The sequence below is a fragment of the Styela clava genome, chromosome 4 (genome assembly GCF_964204865.1).
Source record: "Styela clava chromosome 4, kaStyClav1.hap1.2, whole genome shotgun sequence".
Classification (NCBI taxonomy): Eukaryota; Metazoa; Chordata; class Ascidiacea; order Stolidobranchia; family Styelidae; genus Styela; species Styela clava.
Genome location: NC_135253.1, coordinates 20,663,179 through 20,684,285, shown reverse-complemented (window position 1 = coordinate 20,684,285; position 21,107 = coordinate 20,663,179). Strand labels below are relative to the sequence as shown.

Below are 21,107 nucleotides of genomic sequence, written 5' to 3'. Positions count from 1 at the left end.
ATATAGCTGTCTTTATTAGCTGATGTATGCATTCAAGCATATGCATATGCACACAACATGTATTGCATTCAAGTATTTTAACTGCTCCAAATGAATTTATGTATCCAAATATGAAAATTTTATTAACGGTTCTAAAATGTTAATGCACAATGGCGCAATCGTTTACCACGGGACTGTATATCTTAGACAATAGGTTTATAGGACCTCACTTACAGTCCAGATATATCGGAGGCGATGAAACGTTGAAAGTTGAATTAGCAGGCAACTTGTTGGCATTATTGTTTTAAGTTGAACAAAATAAAACTTTTATTTCAATTTTTCTTATATTCGTTTTAGCTAAACTTTTGGATACCCTGAGTTAATTCCAAAACTTTGAGATTATATTGATGAATCTATTTTATTTGTGAATTTTTGAAATACTATAATTGAAGACTGCAGACAGCTTCTGGGAAACTATGGAACCGTGAATATGATTCGGTTTCCTTTTAATTTGAGTTTTATTCTTAGTAATCGTTACTCGTTTTTTGACCAATTTTGTACCTCATGGTACTTTCATTATACTTACTTATAAATAAATATATAGCTTAGTAAGATGTAGACGAATGCAAAGAAATTCAGTAGCACCAAGAACAAAGAATATCCCCACGATCTGTCGTTTTCTGTGTTTGGAAACAGTCGAGGAAGACACACACTGTGTGCAGAGTAGTATCCGAAATATCTCTCAGGTTCGTAACTCGAGTTCAAAACTTTCTGTGCTTCGATCATGGAGTCCCAGGTGTACTCAGATCTGAACATATAAAAGCTAATGGAAAAGCAAGTAAAAACTCAACAAAATTCAATTCAATTGAGTTCGAACGTGGCTTAACACAGCATAATGCATAAAAACTGTTGCTGTTGGAATCATCAAGGAAACTACCAAAAAGTGCTTCAATCTGGAAGAAACGGAAAGATGTGTCTGAAGCATTTAGCGGCCCATCAACAGCCTAAGTCAAAAAAAAATTGAATTCAATCCAAATTAGCCAAAGTCAACCAATGAAAAGGACACAAATCATTGGGAATTTAACTCTAACGACACCAAATAATTATTTATTGTCTCTGAAAAAGCATATGTGCAATGTACAAGTATATATTTGTTTCATTTTCTCTTAACACAGCAGAAGAATCGTGTGAAACGGTGATTGCAACAACATCAACATCTTACCCAACAGCTTTGCTGAACAATCGGTCAGGTCCTTCAAAAGCGATGAGTCTTTCAGTAAATTCAATCATATCTGCTTTACAAGCATAGCCAAGGTAACGATGACTTCTGAACCTGAAAATGTATGATTGTTGATAGCGTTATTGCAACTGTAAATGGTATGTGAAGGAAAAGGGAATTAATTAGCGTAAGGGCAATGGGAAAGGGGAAAACAGAACAGAATTTTCTATACGATCTCTATTTATTTGTACCTAGCTCCCAACGATGCATGGACAAGCCGCCACTGTAATTCAAAAGTCCGAAATTTTCTTGTTTTCGGCATTGCATACCTAATTTGTTACGCTTTTAGTGAGGTGGTGAGTATGAGATGAGATTGTACTGTAAGATGGCATCATAATAAACGCTTTCACCACCAGTCAGCAAAAATTAAAAAAGAATTAGGTTGAAGATCATTGTACATACGGAAGAGAATAAGGAAAGTGACAGAAAAAATAAAATGAGAGATTAGTATAAAAAAATGTTGAAATAAACAGAAAAAATAAGATACGAGTACTAAGCGCAATGAAAGTTGGACAGGGAACAAGACATTTTAATATGAAGAGGATGGGGGAGTGTATAAGCCAAAGTAAGAAAGGGAGGGTAACTAAACGAGCGAATTAAGAACAGGGATGTTAAATGGAACTAAACAATACAATATTTGAGTATAAATATTTCTGCTGACACCTACCACACACAAGAAACGAAATATTCTTTAGCTGAGTAAATCAAAGGGGCAGTTCCAAGCAAGATCGCAATAGCCCAAGAAATAATGACGGACAATATTACCATTGACATCTTCTGTCTTTTAAATGGCCTGAAAAACAAAAACAGAAAATATAATTTGTTACATAACTTAATGCATAGAGACCTCATATCTTGTGAGCAAATCATATTTTTTTAGCTGGAGCGTAAAATTTAGGATTCTCAATTCTAATTGATGCTTGCCCATTGAGTGGGATTGATATCGTGATGTACGTATACAGCGAAAGGTTTATATAAAGTCAAAATTTGCTTATATAGCAGAGCGGGTTTTTCATACTGGGCCCCCGGCCACTTATAGCGACTACAAGAAACGATCACGGTGCAAAATCTTTCACTATAATTGCTAACTCGGGTGTTAGGTTTTGGGTATTCACCAGTTAAACTCAAACGCATTTTAGTTTTTATCATGACGTCGTACATCTCCCGTGTGACACGCGGCGACGCATTTTTAAAACCATCTTGTCTTATTCCCTACGTTGTAGCAGTGTTAACAAGTTAGCCTACAAGTGTTAAGAGCCTTTCCAACGGGACCATAAACCAAGTTTGAAAACCACTGTCATATGGAATATGCCTATACAGTCAACATTAATATACATATACAACCAATAATATCGAGTGATGTACATATACAGTCAAAATGGAGTAAAAAGACAATTCTTGTACATATACAGCCAAAGAAATACGTATATATATATGTATATAGCGTATGGGATATGCATATACAACCAACAATAATATGCATTTAAAGCCAGTCAAATTAGATGTTGTACATATACAGCCAAAACGGCGTAAAAAGCCCATTCATGTACATATACAGTCAACCAAATACGAATATTATAGCGTATGGGATATGCATATTCAACTAACATTCAATATGCATTTACAGTCAATTAAATGGTGTGCTCACACAGCCAGTCTTCTATGATTAAAACAGCAATGTAATTTTCTGCAGACAATTAAATTAACAAAGATATGACAAACTTTATTATGGATGGAGGAGAAGGCCCAGTGTAAGCAAATACTGTTTTTACACTCACTTAATAACCAGATACAATCTGTATGAGGTCATGATGAGTAAAATCATAACAGATGCTTGGGTTCCAATAACAGCGATGGCTCCTAGGGCAGAACAGGTCGAACTACTTCTCCATTCTTGGTCCGCCAAACAATATTTTTCAACTTGTGCATCTTTTATTCCCAAGGCTATAAGATAAATCTGTAACGAAAAAGAAATTTTGTAAATTGTCAGCTTATATAGTTTGAAGTGAATATTAAAATATACAAACTAGCGTAATTCTAATATATAGGGAAGGGGGAAATTAAAAAATTAAATATTTACGTCACAATATGAATGATGTTTGTCACAACACCAAATATGATGTCATAATTTTCTCTGAAAGAGCACCCAATTTCCCACTTGCTAGTATTTAACTGTACATTTGGTTAGCTCTATTATCTACATTGCATCCTATATTTTTATTTATTTCTCACTTTGTCTCAGTTAGTCAGTTGCGTAATGGATTCCTTGCTCGCCTAAATCCATGCAAATTTTTAGGTATAAAAGTGAGCATATGTATGCCACATAAAAATATCCATGCTTATTTTATCCATGCAAGTTTTCAAAGCATTCCTAATCCTCACTAAATAATTGCTAATTTGCGTATTTTAAAACGTGAAAGGGGTGTTTTTCTCAAATCTCACATTTTTGCACTAGTGATGGGGCTTTGTACAGAAGATCCGACTGTTTTAAATCATCCTTATGTCATTTCAATGATCTTTGAAAATGATGTCATTCATTTATTTCAGGGGTGTGCAACCTGTGGTCAACAAGGAGAAATAGTGCGTCCGCGAAACGAGTTTTTAACTTGGTTTAATCTGGTATGTGCTAATAATTCCAATCTCTTCGCGTTGAAGAGCTTATACCTGAATCACGTGACGTGACGTTACAATGTCCTAACAGCTAGCTTGGGCAAATCGAAACCCATGTCACAAGATAGACCAAATTTAGTTAGAGAGCCTATGTTAAATAAAGGTACGACCCGTGGTTTCATCCGGTTATTTGTATTTGCCTTCCTGTATTAAAAGTTGCACACCCCTGATTTATTCGATCAATGCTATCAAGTTACCCCGGTCAATAGATCAGCACATGCGAGATTCAGCACAAGTACTCTGTTCTTCAACGCCACTTGATTTGTAGTTTTTCTGATTTTGTAAATGTGGATGATTTGATGAAAAATGATGGCTGTGTTTCCGAATGTGGACATCAAACCTGGAAAATGTTAAATTAGATATAAATTCGCAAGTAACGAGCCTTCCATAACACTTGTATTGATCCCACAAACCATTGTTTAGTCCGCAAGATGCGAAGAACAATTCAGATTTAAAAGCTTTACTCTCTCTTATTTTACTATATTAAACTGTAAATATCCTACTTTTCTTATCATTGTCATAACCGGCTTGTCTAAGGAAGTCTAATTTTGGTCAGACGAAAAGTTACAAAATACTTTTCTGCAGCAGAACTCTTGAATTGCATAGTATGGCCATGTTCATTCCTGCGACCGTATTCTTGCATTTACGCCAACGGATCCACTAGCGCAAAGGCATTGAGGAAGGATTGGGAATTTGTAACCTCTAATGACGATGTACTGACCACATTTGCGGACTGAATTCTCTAACTTGCTGATATCTCGACCGGGGAAGAAATGTTCTGTATTCTTGGGGGTGTAACATTAGCTTAAGATCCGTTACAAACTGAACAAATAACGAGAACTGAGGTGTCCCATGTCCCCCTTGTTTCTCTTGTTCCAGTTGTCCCACGTGCCCCACTGGTTCTACGTGTCCCAAGTAGGACAAGTGGGATACGACATCTTCGAGACACAGGTTTAAAAACATCAAAATAGGCAAATATATCGAAAAGGATCATAATAGGCCAGGTAATGACGGCACAACTTAAAATTACATTTGATGCAATGATACTAACTACGGGCTAATAAAACAGAGATAAGAAAATGAATAATCTTGCCTATAATCCATAAAAATCCAACCAAAACTCTTGATTTGATTAATTTTTCATCTGAAGAAAACGGGTTGATTTCGCAATTTGCGCATTCGTCACTTCCTTCTTTACAATCTTTTCGTCTGTCGCATTTCTGGTCGAAAAAAGAGATCAATTATAATTTTTAGAGTTTTTCACACTCTCTCTCTCTCTCTCTAAGCAAGACCCAAAATCAAAAAACTTTAAGTTGAAACTACTATTTTTTTAAATATGAGTAATCATTAAGACGGGTATGCGAGATTTTTAGTTATTCTTCCTGGCTCTTGAACTTTTGATGGGAAAAGACGTGGCCGATCGCTTTGAATTGCCCCACCTAGTAAACCTCCTAGCGACACATACATTCGATTACTAGATAATTTTGGTTATTTTATACATAAATTTCTAAGATCAGCATTTATGGGGTGTGTGCAGGAGCGTACCTTGGACAATCTTCATATATACTATTTCTGGGGCCACCAAATTTTGAATTGCAAGGTGGATTTTTTCCGATTACTAAATTCCACGATTTCATAAGGTATATTCAAGTAACCCGCAGATAGTGTCCATACATTTGAGTATTCTCCCTCATTACCTGTTCAATAGGAATAAATAATGTTGATCCTTCGTCATTGCAATAGAAATGAGTTACAACTCCGTCTTTGTTGCAATCCATCTCATCGCTCTGATCGTCACATTCCTGAAACAAACACATTTTACATTTATAATGTTTCATGATATATTCATCTAGTAGATTAACAGACGGTCTGTAGCTGGGCTATAATACCGGTATAATACTTTTAGAGAGGGGGCTCTAGAGCTGACATGGGAAAAGTACAGCCCGAGGGCCAAATCCGACTCGTTGGGTAGTTCAATCTGGCCAGCCTGATGCCGCCACAACCAAACTAAAACCAAATTTCTATGTTATATCCTAAACCATACCTCAAGGAATTTGTTGAGATTGCGATTAAATTGAGTTTTGAGGATTTTAAGCTGGAGGATTATTGATTTCTATTTTTGCTTTTGTAACACTGTAAATATTGTTACCAAAATGTAACTTTTTACGTCACACGTACATGGCCTGTCAGACTAGATGGGCAAAATATTTGGCTCAGGGCCCCTTGCCCAGCTCTTCTCTAGCTAGAGCACCGGTTTTCAAACAGTGTACCATTGCTCACTCCGAGGCCACAGAAACATTTTTATGCTACAAAACTGTTAGAATTTGCTATAGTTATTGATAAATTAGTTGAACTTTGATTGTAGTAGCAACGAATAATGGTGCTGTTTTTGCTACTGATTGGTAGTTCTCATTTTGGGTATTAAAGTGGAGGTGTCTATCTTAACAAGTGAAATTTTGTTTTTCGCTGTAGTTTTCCCCTTATTATGGGAGTTAATGGGCCACAGATTCTTTTGTGCACCATGGGCCACGAAAAAAGGGGGGGGGGGGGGGGAACCACTGATCTGGAGAAACTCCAAAGCTTAAAATTTGGTTCGCCTAGAACCGAATCGCAGGAAGAAAATATTCGCAAATAAATTTTAGGAACAGGAGGTCAATAACAGCAACAACGGGCAAGGATAAATCAGCCACATCATGGGCATAAGAGATTTGTAGGCCAAGTACAAATCAATCGATAAACTTTTATAGATTATAAATATAAGATTTCATAGAGCCGTTGCAGTATAACCAGTACCAGTAAAATTCAAACAATATATGTATTATAAATATTGCACTGAGGAAGTAGTGCAAAGAGCCAATCGCTGAAGCATTTTCGCATTATACATATATACGAAGGAAGATCCAATTAATTTTTGTGTCGCTGCTGAATATACCCAGCTTTAGTTTCCCGCGACTTTCCTTCTCCAGAAAAACTTCGCAATTATCAATTTCCCGTAATTTGATTTCTCGTGTTCGATTAATACTTGACTTGGCTTGGCTGTGGTTACATTAATTTTTGTTATGATCCCAGAAACGACCTTTTCGTGTAGTAGTTGTCAAGTTAAAGACTATAAAAGCATTACCTAGTCCTAGAGCAATACCATTACATCTGTGCATACACATATTATATATATATATACGTATCCATTGCAAAAGCATAGAGAAAGAACCCAATTTATGGTTTCAATAATTTTTGCTCTGATTGTGGAAACGATATTTTTGTATAATAGTTGTCAAGTTGAAGACTATACAAAACAGATAAGTATTACTTACAGCTATACCGTCGCATCTGTGTTCTTCGGGTATATGGATAGGCAACCTGGTCGAGCCATTATTTTTGCAGTAAAACCTGTATAGAAATAAAACGAATGAGGATGAAATGATTATTGCATGTTTTTTCTATATAGATACTGCCGTTTTTTGTACTTTTATATTCTTCAATAATTATATTATTCAATATTTCTCCAAAAAAAAATATTCGATTTGTGTAACATTAAAAACATGATTTTTAGATTCACTTTTAAAATAGTTTTATTATCGACACGCTCTTGACTTACCCCATTTTTATATAAGTTATTTACAATATCGTAAAGTGGCATATAGTAATTATTCCCCCAGCCCACCGATTATCAACCAGGGGCCCACATGACCCACTTCTGGGCCACAGAAACATTTCCAGGTGGGCCACGAACCTACTAAAAGTGTTGATATATATTATTACTTATCGATTTTAATCGGTAAGTATGTTGATAGGTATTTGTCTGTCTGTGTGTGTGTATGTCTGTTAGATGCATGCGTTATCTCACGAAAGCGAGATTGAATCTGCTCCAGATTTTGCAGTCATCATATCTCGGACCAAAAGCCTATTGATTTTAAGCGAATTATATCGTATAATTAGCGAGTTATTAATTAATTAGTGATGGGACACAAGGTGTCACTATGGAGTGAGAGCGCTGTTTTGGGGATCACTGAACTTTCGATCGATAAGTCTTCGGTCTTTGACCGATATTCTCGTTGATAAATCAGCAAAAATTTGATTGTAAAATTTTGAAAATTTTTTTGCACTGAGTGGCAACTTTTAGTTTTTCCCTCGCAATAAGAAGTTAACGGGCCACAGACATTTTTGGGTGGGACACGACGAAAAAAAAATTGAGAAATATTGCTCTAGCAGAAGCGCTTTGGAAATGTTTGGCACTGTGCTTTATATCAGTTTATGAAATGTTAGCATCACAAGGTAAATATATTGGGTTCAAACATCAAAGTGCTATTGTTGTTATTGTTGTTCTGAAAATATCACTTTTTTCCAGAACTAATGCACCATTCAATTTTAAATTTTGCTACTTAAAGTCAGTTAAATCCTTTAGAACAAAGGTTTTCAAAGTTCTCCATACGTAGCCCCGAGGCTGCAAAGCAAAACCTGAGGGATCCTCAAGTTATTTGTCTACTCAAAAAAATACTGAATATTTTTTTAATAAAAAGCAGCAAATACATCTGAGTCATTAAATAATGTATTTTAATATAGTAAGGAACATTAATCTGTGAGCAACAATGTGTTTTATGTTTTTATTTTTATAAATTTATTGCGGGGCTCCGTGAATAATAGTCAACTGCATCACGGGCTCCATAACATCAAAAGTTTGAGAACCCCTGCACTAGAAGGCTATCATTTAAAAAAAAAAAATAGTTTCTTCCGAGTCCCGTTTTCCCAAAATTTGGCAAGTCATTCTAATTAATGTGCACACGTTTATATTGCATATGGACACATTCTATATAACCTTTGCCCTTTGTGTCCATGATCTGAATATTTCTTTTTCGTTTTTCTAGTCTCTCTTGGAATTTTTTTATAGTTATTTTTCTCACCTTCCTGGACACCCCCACTCATCTACGGATGTATGAGGTGCAGTATCGTTGCATGTCGGCTGTCCATCACAAATTTCATACCCATTTATCCTAGATCCCGAGTTTGGACAACTGAAATGCAAATGGTAAAAATTTTGTTCTTAATTTCATTCTATTTTTGGTACGGTAAATGTTTTGAGAGGTAAAAAATTAACGTTGATTGGAAAACTTGTAGGTAACAAATCTTGAACAAAAACCTAAACAATACATGCTCATTAGATATGTACAGGGTTTTCAAAACTTCAAATTTTATAACAATAACAAATGAAAATTTTGCCTGAATGGGTATATGGTTCCAATTGCCATTTGAATACCCTGCTTCGTGGAGGATATCTTGAAATGACACATGAACGTAGGAAGGAATGATTCTTGGAGCGTTGGAATATATGGTCCTAATCGCCAAAGTACTTCTACGACAAGGGAATAATGGGCTATGATATAGACAGCAGATTAGAAATAGGCATGAATATATGGTTATATAATTATATGAATTACCAGTTTAGTGACCTCTGAGGAAATATGGAATGCCATAAAGACAGTGGGTTTAATTTTAGAGATTCTGCTCAAAAAGTGTGCTGCCAATCAAGTACAGGATGTAAAGGTTTGCTTTCTACAAACAAAAAGTGGGAGAAAAATACTTTACTTTCCGTCGAAGCTACAAAAGCCTGGTAATTCGCCAGGGCATGTATCGTTATCACATTCGTCGTCTCTATCTGAACACAGAGGAATTCCATCACAAGCGTCGGTGTAATATGGCCAATGATAAGGCCAAGGATTCCATTGCTTAAGAATGATACCTGGAATAAAAATGTAGCGGATTAGAGTTTACTATAGAGAACTAAAAGTTTATGTTCAATTAATTAACTATAAATCTCTCTCTTTCTCATTTTTCTCTCTCAGCCCCACCCCACCCTCCTTCTCTTCTTTCTTTCAATATATCAATTCAATTTCAGGGTCTCATGTACCAATCAGAGATTAATCAATCCAAAAATAGTTTTTTTTAGAGGGGGGAGGCTTATATTATGACGTTTACTCGCGTCTTCGGATCCAAACAAAACCAGGTACAATCAAAATCTGATATTAGAAGATATTTTGAAAAGGGTTTTCACGGAGGTACTTCGCTGTCAAAGTTAATTAGGCCATACAAGTGCGCGGAGTTCTATCTCGGTTGGTTTGTTCGGAAGAAGGGTTGATAGCAAACCAATTTTTTTTTTCTTTTGAACGGCGGAGTCTTTTTTGGCGGGTTTCTCAAAAATGTCATTTCCCACTTGTCTCACGTGTCCCAGTTGTCCAACGTGTCCCACTAACCCACGTGTCCCACTTGTCCCACTTGTCCCACTTGACCCACTTGTCCCACTTGTACCACTTGTCCCACTCATGTCCCACGTGTCCCACTTGACCACTTAGTAACGATATAATAGAAACAACTGGGACACGACATTTTCAAGACACCGGGTCTCTGCACAAAAGATCAGTTTATACAGTTTATACTATACTAGTCTTGATATTAATTGCACTCTCCGCTTAAAATAATACAATAAAAGTCACTTACTCCTGTTCAAAGGTGGATATCCATTGCTGAGATCAAGATCTGAAACAAAAAAAAGCACATATTTATAAATCGATCTCGATCTAAATGAATGTATGCAATACAGCACCATTGAAACACTACAGGAAATTACAATACCGTGTTTTTCTGAATGTAGGACAGGGTCTTATTTCAATTTTCTTTTGAAAAATAACACCAGGGTTTATATTGCGGATGTCTTTTATTTTCACTTATCAAAAACAAAATTACAATATAAAAAAAATTAGAAGATTTTCAAATATAAAAAATATGAAAACCGATATTCATTTACTTATAAATAACTCGTTCAGGTCAGGCCCGCCGCTTCATTATCTGTGGCCCGCGTCACATTCCGAGAGTAATCAAAAAATTGCATTTCGTGTTGTTTCGTCATAAAATTAATCAAAAATTTTTTTTTTTTCAATGTGATCACTAATATCACTGAATTAAATAGTGTTTTGGCTAGCTGGGGAAACTAGCAAAGTTGAATGATGTGCTTGGCAGTCTAAATAGTTCTGGCTTTCTAACTTTTTGGTCGGGAATATATGATAACAATATGGGCATCATAGATAACTAAAAATTGAATTCGGATTCTGTTAGATTAGAATGACTATGCCTGATAACTACCTATGTGTTTGCACAATAAAACTGTTTGTTTTGTATTGCACTGTTTACCTATTCTTGGCATTATTGTGGCCCGCGAACAATGCAAATCATTTTGTGTCCCGCGGAGCCGACAACCTTGGACCACCCTGATCTAGATGATCCGCGGTTTTTAAACGTCTTGAGGGTCTAATAAGCGTTTCAAAATTACGAAAGATTGCTATGTATGTATGAATGTATGATACATTCCAAAAGATGGTGCGACTGGTCGGCTGTCGGCTAAACCTTCGTGTAAACACTATTTATGAAATATCCATATCCGTGGGACATATGATTAGTGTGATGAAATTCTTCATTCATTTTCTTTCAGTATTAGTAGCTCATCACCTAACAGTGGCGACTTCTGCAGATCGAGACACGTATAGAAAATCGTGTAAATAAATTTACGAAGATTTTATAGTAATAACGATACTCCCGTAGTCTGGAGTACTAGGTTAGGGTGAGAGCCTAAATTTATTTCTATATTCCTTATTTTATTTTTATTACGAGTTCCTGGACTTGATTTTCGAAGATTGGTCACATGTTTGGCAAAACGAAATTCTCTATTACTTCTCTCTCTACATTTATTACCTTTCAAATGAGGCCACAGGGATTCAAGTTTATACATGTAGCAAATGTGTTTGTCTTCGTGGCATCTGTACTCATCCGAACCATCAGGACAATCCTTGATTCCTGAAAATAAATAGCACAAAATTGGTTTATTTCGCCCAGGGTGTCGGGAATGGTTATTACTGGTTAAGTTAAGTTAGTAGAATAGAATAAGTGTAAAAATCATGTCACTAGGTAGACTCTACATAATTATTAGTAGAGTTGGGCATCTCAAATCGAATCGAATGGTAAATTAAATTTTCGATTCCATTCGAAAAAATATTCGATTAAATTCTCTAATCATCAAATATTCAAAAATACCCACCCCTTATTATTAGGAGGTGGACAGGGGTATTGACATAAGCCATTTGAAAATCTTCCCCCATAGAGGACTATTGGGCTCTCAGGTAAACAGCAAGTTAGGAATGGGGAAGAATAAATTGTTAAGATCACCATTTATTGCCTCCCCCCGTAAGGATTATTTTGCCACCGTATAAAAAGTAGATTAGGAAAAGGGATGGATAATTTGTAGTCCCAATCGCCCTTTGAATGACAGTCAACTCAGACAGTCCACAAACTCGTAATAAAACTAAAATAAGAAAAATCGGAATTAAATCATGGCCTAACCCTAATCTGGTACACACACTACGGGAGTGCGCAATAAAGTACATTATTGTCTCACCGTTACATAAAGTTGTTTTCCTGACTCTTGTACTGTTGTCGAAACAAGTGAAATAATCATCAGCCAAAGGACAGAAGGACTCGTCAAATCCATTTTCACAATCATATCTGAAATTGAAAAGTTGTTTAACTTCAACGGTGGCAAGAATAAATAGAAATGAGAGATTGTTGGAAAACTAGTCCCTCATCCTGATAACCTTCTAATAACAACAGCAATCTTTAACCACTGAAAATTTCAAAACGATTGGTCCAGTAGTTAAGGAGAAAGGCAACAACGACAACAAAAAACTTACAAATCAATTCATAGGTTCACTTCGTGCCTAATTAGCGTTTGTCATAACAAAGTATATTTTCACTTACATGTCATCGCAAATCGATTCCGGGTCGATACATACTGTTGTGCCCTTTGTTCCGTTATTGACTCTCGGTTGACATTGAAGTTGTCCTGGGCATTTGCATTGATCGCCTGTATGAAAGTTGACAAAATATTCATAAAGGTGTACGAAAAAGTATAGATTAGTTTATTTTACTTATGAGTGAGTACGCACGACGCTGATAAGACGTCATTCTTGGGCGCTCTAGAAGTGTAAAAAATAAAAAGTGCATATTTATTAAATTTCATATAATTATGTATATGTATAAAAGCTTTCGTAAGTAAGTTTTTCCAAAATAATTCCACAAGTTCCAATTTTCAATTTTTTTATAAGCTTCAACTAATACATAGGGGGCTGTTGTGGTATCGGGATCATTGTGTTTCTATTTGGCATTAATTACTCAATTTATTTCCTTACTGAAGCTTTATAAATGTGGCCAAATACGTACTTTTTGGGGGTTTTATTGGGTAAACAAAGCTTCGGGTATGTAAGCAGCACTGGAGATTTTGTAAGAATCAAAATCTTTTGAATTTAATATGAACTTCAAATTTATTACATGACCTTTTTATCACATGATGGTTCGGTTCATATATTTACTTCTTTCAGGACGTTTACAAGACAAACGTAGGCAGGCCTATATAGGTCGTACGAGTTTTGTATTTATCCTGGGATAGAGGAAAGTGGATAAGACGGCTCAGTCATCTATAGAGCAAGTCTTCCCAAACTGGGGGCCGCGCAACAAATTTTAGGGGTCGCAAAGAGTACACCAATCTTACACAAAGTACTGTATCTATTGTACTTTTTTGACTCTTGATTCGAAAGACAATTATTAAAAATTGATGCAAAACATAAATCTCACGATTTCAATAGAATACGTAGGATCCAGTGGCGCGCTTGCATATTTCGAACTGTTTAGCATTTTAAACGTGAACAGGGGTTGCGACTCGGTTATGTCGGAATATGGGTACTCCCGTATAGCGTGTGATTCCACATTCCTCCCAGATTGGGGGTTAGGCCCTAATTTTTTTCCGATTTTCCCTATTTGAGTTCTATTACGAGTTCGGGGATTGTCTGTGTTTGCCGAGTGTCCATATGTTCCAGTCCCTTTACACAGCTTGATGTAAAAACCTCCATATTGGTAGAGCGCCGGAACTTGAATTGGGATTTGAAACCTGCGAACTTGATCAAGGTAATCAGAGGTACGGTGGCATACGTGTTCCCGACAAGTTATTCATTGCGCAAACCGTCAATTATTTTTAAATTTGATCTATTGGCATCGTTTTACGTAATGATTATGTGTTTTAGAATTTTATATAATAGCCTATTACATTACATGATTCAAATGTTAGGTTTATTTGGTGTCTTATAAATGCAAATTTTTGCAATTAATTCTGAAAGTCAGACAGATTTGACAATTTTATCGTTTCCGTTAATATACATTATTATTAATCTTGACCTTGACTTTATTCGCGTGACAGAGTGTAATGAATTTCAAAAAAATTGAATGTGAATGATCTTAGTTTGGCCTTTGGCCTTAGATAGGCACATCCATTTTGATAATTAAGATTAAAACTACTATTTAGTAGCAAGCACAGCATTATCAATCATTTATAATACAATCAAATTTAACTAATTTATCAATAAGTATAACATTTTTAATAGATTTGTGGCCCACCTGTGGCCCAGCAATGGGCCATGGTTCACTGGTGGAAAACTGGTGACTAGAACTACGATATAAATTATAAACCGTAAATAATATACAATTCAGAGAATAATAATTGCACCGGGATTCCTCGAACTTTTGTAATGTCCGTTGGGTTTCCAATTCCTCAAAAAGGTTGAAAAACACTTCTCTAGATTAGAATAACGATTACTGGTAATAATAATTTATTGGGTACTCCCGAAGTATGTGAACCAAGATGGCAGATACCGGAACGTAGTATGTGTACCATGTCCGCCATCTTGGTTCGCATATCTTGGGAGTCCCCTTAACTGACTAAAAAATGATTCAAAAACACGTAATTTCCAACAGCAAATCTTCGATTAACAAATATTAAATATTTGAGATGAACCGGTTGACAAATAACAGCAAAGCCGAATTGTTCCTATTTAAATAACAACTTCTGTCTGGCGCCACTATTTAATGCCACGCCACCAAATCAAATTTCGTTTTCAAAAGGTTCAATGTTAACACACGGCAGTTTATTTGTTCTTCAAATTAATATCGATTTTTTATTCACGAGGTAAATATAATTGTAATACCAAACGCAAATAAATCTCTGTCTTTCTACCTTTGAAGTATATTAAAACCTGTCAAAAATAAAGATTTAATATTCTACATATTTTTTAAAAATATTTCAGATAGATACCCGAGACTATTACACTTATGCTTCAAATTTTGTTAATATAAGGTTGATTAATATATAATACTATGTTTTATATTTCAACAAATAAGATTTTCTTAATTCTATTTTTCCTCTGACCAAAATTTATAATACAGTTATGTCAGAATGGATGGAATAAAACCAAATCCGTGTCTACAAAGCAGCCTAAAAGTCCTCTTCGGAAGTGGGAATGAAATACACATCGCTTGCCGTGACTCTATGTACTAACCTAAAATGAGTGGAGTCATATTACATAACGAGTACATTAAACCCTGTCAAAAACATATGATTTAGACTCATATTTTGTCTCAAGAACATTTAGAAAAATACAGATCAAACATGAGAATATCTTTTTTCATAATTGCTTGACTTAGATGACGGAGTTCGATAGTATTTAATGAATTTACAAATGGCTATTTTATAATATTTTTTTTTATTTTTCCCATTTTCTAGCTCTAACCAAAATTAATAACCAAACCAGCTGTCTTTATATAAGGTGAATTATTGACTTGCATCGTCATCTTAGGGCGATGCTGTTCCCGCATAAAAATGTTTCGCGTTGATGTATTTCTAAACTATTTTCGTTAAATTCCTCATTTTGTTTATTCGACCTTCACTATTCCTAAAAGTTACTTTACTGGCCAACCTTCAATGGACCCTTAAATGATGTTTTGCACAAGTCGCACCCCCGTATTTGTACAGTTAAAGTAATTTTTTAAAAAAAGTTGGAAAAAGATAAATATGGTAATAATAAAGAACTAAACAATAATAAAAATACTACAGGAAATGCAAAGCAAAATTCTTCCCAAAGAAAGACAATTTCTCCCCAGTTATAAAACGTGGGATATATAGGGTGTCCCTGAAGTCTCTATACACTTTCGATTTTGTTATGAAGTCTGTTCTCAATATACCTTAACCAGGTTTGTTGTTTTTAATCAAGTAGTTTTACTTCATTTAATATATCTGTGAGCTCCAAAACAATATATGATATCAATAAAGTCCTCTTGTAATTTTAAAATTGTTCTAAGACTTTATAGACACCCTATTTTTACTTAAACTTACCTATGCAAACGCTGTCGCAAAGCTTTTTTGTTTCTTCCGATCTCTTTTGTTCATGTTTACATAAACACTCATCAGACAGATCTTTGCAATCCATTATTCCGTCACAGACACGGTTGTTGGGAATGACCAAACTTTTATCCAAACAGCGGAAACATTTGTCGTTCGAAAACGCTGAAAAAGAAGCCTATTTTTTATACGAAACTTTTTCACGTCGTTTGCTCATAACAACGGTCAACAAACTTTATGTTCTACTGGGTCAAATAGGCACATTAAATTCACATGAAAATGAGTTGAGATACGGTAGAAGAACGTTTTTCCAGGAAAAGTAGAAAATTTTTACACCCGACATTTTTGTTTTTTTTTGACACTTTTTATTTTTTATTTAAATCTGCATTAAAGCATAATGTATGGTCTCGCCGAGTAAAGTGATAGGATTGCCGCCCACTCAAAATTTGAAATTCTTTTTTTATCTCCAATTCTAGAACAATAGAAAACTATTTTGGCAAAATAAATTGTTTCTATCGAGTCTCGTTTGAAGATAAAATGTAGCGAGATAAATATGCGATGACATGACATTTGATTATTACCCAAGCGCGAGTTTGTCCATGTTTGTCATTTTCGAACAGTTAAAGGTAGCGTGCGGGCCACATTATTTTCCGCTTATAAACAATTGCCAAACCAAACTGCAAATTTTGACACACCCACAAATCCTATTTCTGTATTAATCACAACTAAAAATACGTACCAAAATATTAAGAAACTCGTAAAGACGCAGTAATAAAACTCACAACTGGTATAAAGCAAATCTCCAAATGTTTGTACAGAATACTTAGATTTGGTGTTAGTCTTCAATTGAATAAACCAGTACATCATGTATTTGATATAAAAAAAAACATTCAGTATTTGGATTTATTAGGAACCCAGGATTTACGAATTCTAAAATTCATTAATTTATTTGCAAATCGTGAGTGCCATAGCCCAGATATGTTGGCATTACGTGTGAAAGATCTCAAGTTCAAAACCGATGAGTAATAAAGCTGAACCGCGAAAATACGATTTTAAAGTGTAGTAGTAGTTCCACCTGTTTAGCAGAAATTTAATCCCAAAGAGTAGGATGTGTTGGAAAAATCGTTTACAATAAAAAAAAACAGTGAAATTACCAGCAATCGTCGTTAAATAGTGTATATATATATAATTTTATATTTAAGAAATAGTTTGAATACGGTATTTTCTACACGCGAAGGCCGTATAAAAACTATTTTTCTGCTTAAAAGAATTAGAATTCGCGGGCAAACAAAACAAACATCGTGTTTTAAAACAAGGGCTTGTTTTAAATCCAATTTTTTCTGTATTTTTTGTATTTTTTATTGAAATACCCCTTGCATCGCCGCGAAACTACGCCAAAACGTTGCATTCTGGCAGCTGCACACGCAGCCGGAATTATAATTTCAGGGATGTAAGTAAAAAAATTTATTTTGACTTTTACTTCTATTGCGTACATTTATCGCCACGTTTGTATCTCCACCAAAGTCCAAGTCAATATTTTACCCGGAATGTTTAGCCGAGTTATCAGAGGGACGTTTTGAGTAAGAAAAATCATGAAAATTAGCTCACGAGCCATAATATGAATTTTGAGTTCATGTATTGACATTTTTTTCATAAAATGATGGCAATATTACGGTTAATACTGTTTGGTTAATTTATGCTTAGCATACTTTGTTTTTATGGTCGAAGTGATAGAGTTTTTCAAGATTATACAAACTCATTTATTCGATCGCATTTTAATTTTCGCAAGGTGGTTTCATCGCAGCAGGGTCATTCACGTAATGGCTTTTGCATGAGCCTCTATCGATATTTGTGGCGTTTTGAGAGATTTATTGCAAATAGGAAGCGCTTGGGAATTTTTACATTCATTTTTCTTCAACCTATTTAATACAAAAAAATCAAATAGTACAGCCATTTTGAACAAAAAAACAGGCAAAAAAAACTTGATTTGAAACAAATGTTTTGAAACAATTCTTTTTGAACAAATCCCTACCTATGAGAGTGCGTGGCATTGGAAGCCGAGATATGTTAAATGCGATGCCAACATAGTTTAGTATGACGATATAACCTCTTGGGCACTGGTTCTCAAACGGTGAGGCGAGCCCGTTAGGGGGGGGGGGGGGGGCGAATTAATTTTTTGAGAGGGCGTGAAGATACTTAAAAATAAAAATATACGTTGGATTTGAGCTTGCCCGCCGTATTTCGGATATTTACTATCTGTTATTTGTATCTTATTGTAAGCTAGTTATTTTTGAGGTGGAGCGCGAGGCTTGACAAATTCTAAAAAGTCGGCGCTGCTCAAACGTTTGAGAACCACTGCTTTAGGGCCTAGGGCCTCAGGGTGGTCCAAGGTTGTCGGCTTCGCGGGCCACAAAATTATTTTTGAATTGTTCGCGGGCCACAATAGTGCCAAGAATAGGTAAACAGTGCAATTACAAAACAAACACTTAAGTCGCGTAAGTCGTTAAAGGATGTATATATATATTCATATTTATGAGAAACTATCTAAATATGGCATCGTTCTACTTGAAGGCCGTACAAAAACTCTGCTTACCATCGTCAATTGGAATTCCCTTTTTCGATCCACCGCTGAAGTCGCAGAAACATTCATCCGTTCCCCACTGACATTCTGAAGTTCCGTCACACACATGGGCATCTGGCAACCTACAACTCAATGTAACATGTTTCTTGGTAACTTGACACTGGAATCCACCTTCGCTTCTAAAATTCAAAGAATCCCATAATGAATTTTTTTCTATCCCGTTCTTATAATGATTAGTTTTCACCCCAATTTGAATTTTTTTGTGAGGTTTCTGCACAAGGCTATCACAAATGTATTTCTGTAACGTTTCGTATGACCGAGGTCAGACTTCCCCAGACAGTCATATTATAATAACCCTCTTAATTATGGCAACAGCATCGATGCATCATTATAAGCATACGGATCTACAATCGCAAATACATAGAGGAAGGGTAAGTAGTTGGCCTTCAGTAAATCCAACTGATGTATACTTGGACTTTCCCAGAATTCTTTTACCGATAACATTGTAAATTGCGTTAGTTGAATGGCGAAATGTGTGTATATATGTATGTTTGTCTGCCTTAAAATTTAACATCATCCCCATGATATATAGACGTTATACCAGTAAAGAAATACATGAACAGGACTTCAATAAAAGACACGATTGCGCGAAATGTACCCTTGTCCGTGTGGACGCCAACAAGACGATTTAATGAACTTTTGGCTCGTACTCAACTACATGAGTTTTTTTTATGAAATACAGATAAGGTAATGGAATTTCTCTGTTGACATTGGGAAATAATGAAGTCTAAAACCTATTAGAAGTTTTTGACAATTGATGTGATCACGCAAGTGCTAAAAACAAGCTTACCATCTTAAACTAAATTAATGAAACATGATAATGCGTATTTTAGGCGGAGAACGGTAGATCATTCTTGTACGGTATCCAAAATTTAAAAGATTGTATTGTGTATTATACTTATACATAAGATCATTTTTGCGCAGTGTCGGGCACAATAAAGCAATGAGAAATATGTGTATCAATATGGAGGTAACTAACTTTGTTCCCCTACTTTACATTAAGTTGTGTAAAGGAACTGAACCTATGGACATGGGGTATTTTCTCCTGGCTAACACAGACAGTCCCCTAACTCGTAATATAACTAAAATAAGGTAAATCGGAATGAAATTATGCCCTAACCCTAACCTGGTAGACATACTTCGTGAGTATCGACTTAACTGTGTTGGCTTTGCAAGTTACACATCTCGGATACTAAAGTTTCATGTCGAGTACCTTTATCAGCCAGGGTATATAATAAATCAAGTAGGCAATTCCGAACCGGACAAAAACAGATCCGTCAATAGTTTCTCGCATACCGTTAAATATCAGTTAAATATCAGCGGAGCAAGTCGCGTCGTATATGAAAAAAAATAACAAAAAATATCGATTCGATATAGGGTATTAAAAATAGCACACAGTTGGTTCCATGACTTTGCCAGAAGATGAGTTTCTTCTGAGTGAGTGCGTTTACCCTTACTCGGAAATTGAGTCTTCTTCAATTAATCAATCAAAAATATTTTTCAGAACAATTATCTCAACCAAAGTCACCAAAAGACTAATCTTTAAGCGAAGCACTAAAACGCAAATAGCTTCCGAAATCTTATGGAATTATGACGCGCTTAGATAATATACCTAAATCGTACAAATTCCTAATCTTTCGACGTGAAATTACTTCCTATTTCACCTCAAGTACTGTATTTATTTTACAAACTTTTTCCAATTTTTTTTCTACGTCCTGTTCATTCATAAAATACAAGAGAGAAATGCTCATATATATGTACAGGAATGGCAAAGCGAAGTGGTATCGAACCATTTACAGTAACGGTAGTCTGACCACGAAATCGCTTAAATACGATCGCAGAACTGACACACTGTGCGCATTTTTTATTCATGTTGACGTCACGCTAAACTTTACAGTAAAAACGAATTCCATAAAGCCTACAAAAATTGAAAATAATTAAGGTAATAGCCTTCTAGCACAGTGGTTTGCACAAAGTTAAGGTAAGGGTGTGGAGGATAGAAGGTGTGTGGGGGGGGGGGGGGGGGCTAACTTGGTTTTGTCATTCCTGTACAAAAAGTTAAGTCGCTATCATAACAGTCGCTGTTTTAATGCGGTCGCAATTATGACAGTTGCTGTTTTGACAGTGGCTCACTTGATTACGTCGCTATTATGAAGTCGCCATTATGACAGTCGCTATTTGGAACCCGGGCCGTTTCCAAACTGGGGGTAATTAGCCCAAAAAAGGTAATTTGGCAATTTTTAGGGGTAATCCAGACGTTCACTGTTTCAACAATT

General features: G+C 35.5%; 1 protein-coding gene across 5 annotated transcripts in view; it reads right to left on the bottom strand.

Moving 5' to 3' along the window:
* LOC120326749 (uncharacterized) overlaps nucleotides 1-21,107 on the bottom strand; it is a 43,913-nt gene that overhangs the window by 10,502 nt on the left and 12,304 nt on the right. For all 5 annotated transcript variants that reach the window (XR_005567450.2, XM_039393090.2, XM_078111814.1 and 2 more), the window contains exons 5-20: nucleotides 18,784-18,950; nucleotides 16,185-16,355; nucleotides 12,725-12,830; nucleotides 12,366-12,472; nucleotides 11,666-11,767; nucleotides 10,418-10,456; nucleotides 9,509-9,662; nucleotides 8,827-8,937; nucleotides 7,240-7,315; nucleotides 5,626-5,730; nucleotides 5,022-5,148; nucleotides 4,126-4,268; nucleotides 3,037-3,215; nucleotides 1,926-2,051; nucleotides 1,202-1,312; nucleotides 566-787 (exon numbers count right to left, since the gene is read on the bottom strand). Coding sequence is in view for 4 of the 5 variants with exons in the window: in XM_039393090.2 (XP_039249024.2) it covers nucleotides 566-787; nucleotides 1,202-1,312; nucleotides 1,926-2,051; nucleotides 3,037-3,215; nucleotides 4,126-4,268; nucleotides 5,022-5,148; nucleotides 5,626-5,730; nucleotides 7,240-7,315; nucleotides 8,827-8,937; nucleotides 9,509-9,662; nucleotides 10,418-10,456; nucleotides 11,666-11,767; nucleotides 12,366-12,472; nucleotides 12,725-12,830; nucleotides 16,185-16,355; nucleotides 18,784-18,950 (2,046 nt within the window). In the remaining variant the exon portion in view is untranslated. The remainder of the gene's footprint in view (nucleotides 1-565; nucleotides 788-1,201; nucleotides 1,313-1,925; nucleotides 2,052-3,036; nucleotides 3,216-4,125; nucleotides 4,269-5,021; nucleotides 5,149-5,625; nucleotides 5,731-7,239; nucleotides 7,316-8,826; nucleotides 8,938-9,508; nucleotides 9,663-10,417; nucleotides 10,457-11,665; nucleotides 11,768-12,365; nucleotides 12,473-12,724; nucleotides 12,831-16,184; nucleotides 16,356-18,783; nucleotides 18,951-21,107) is intronic.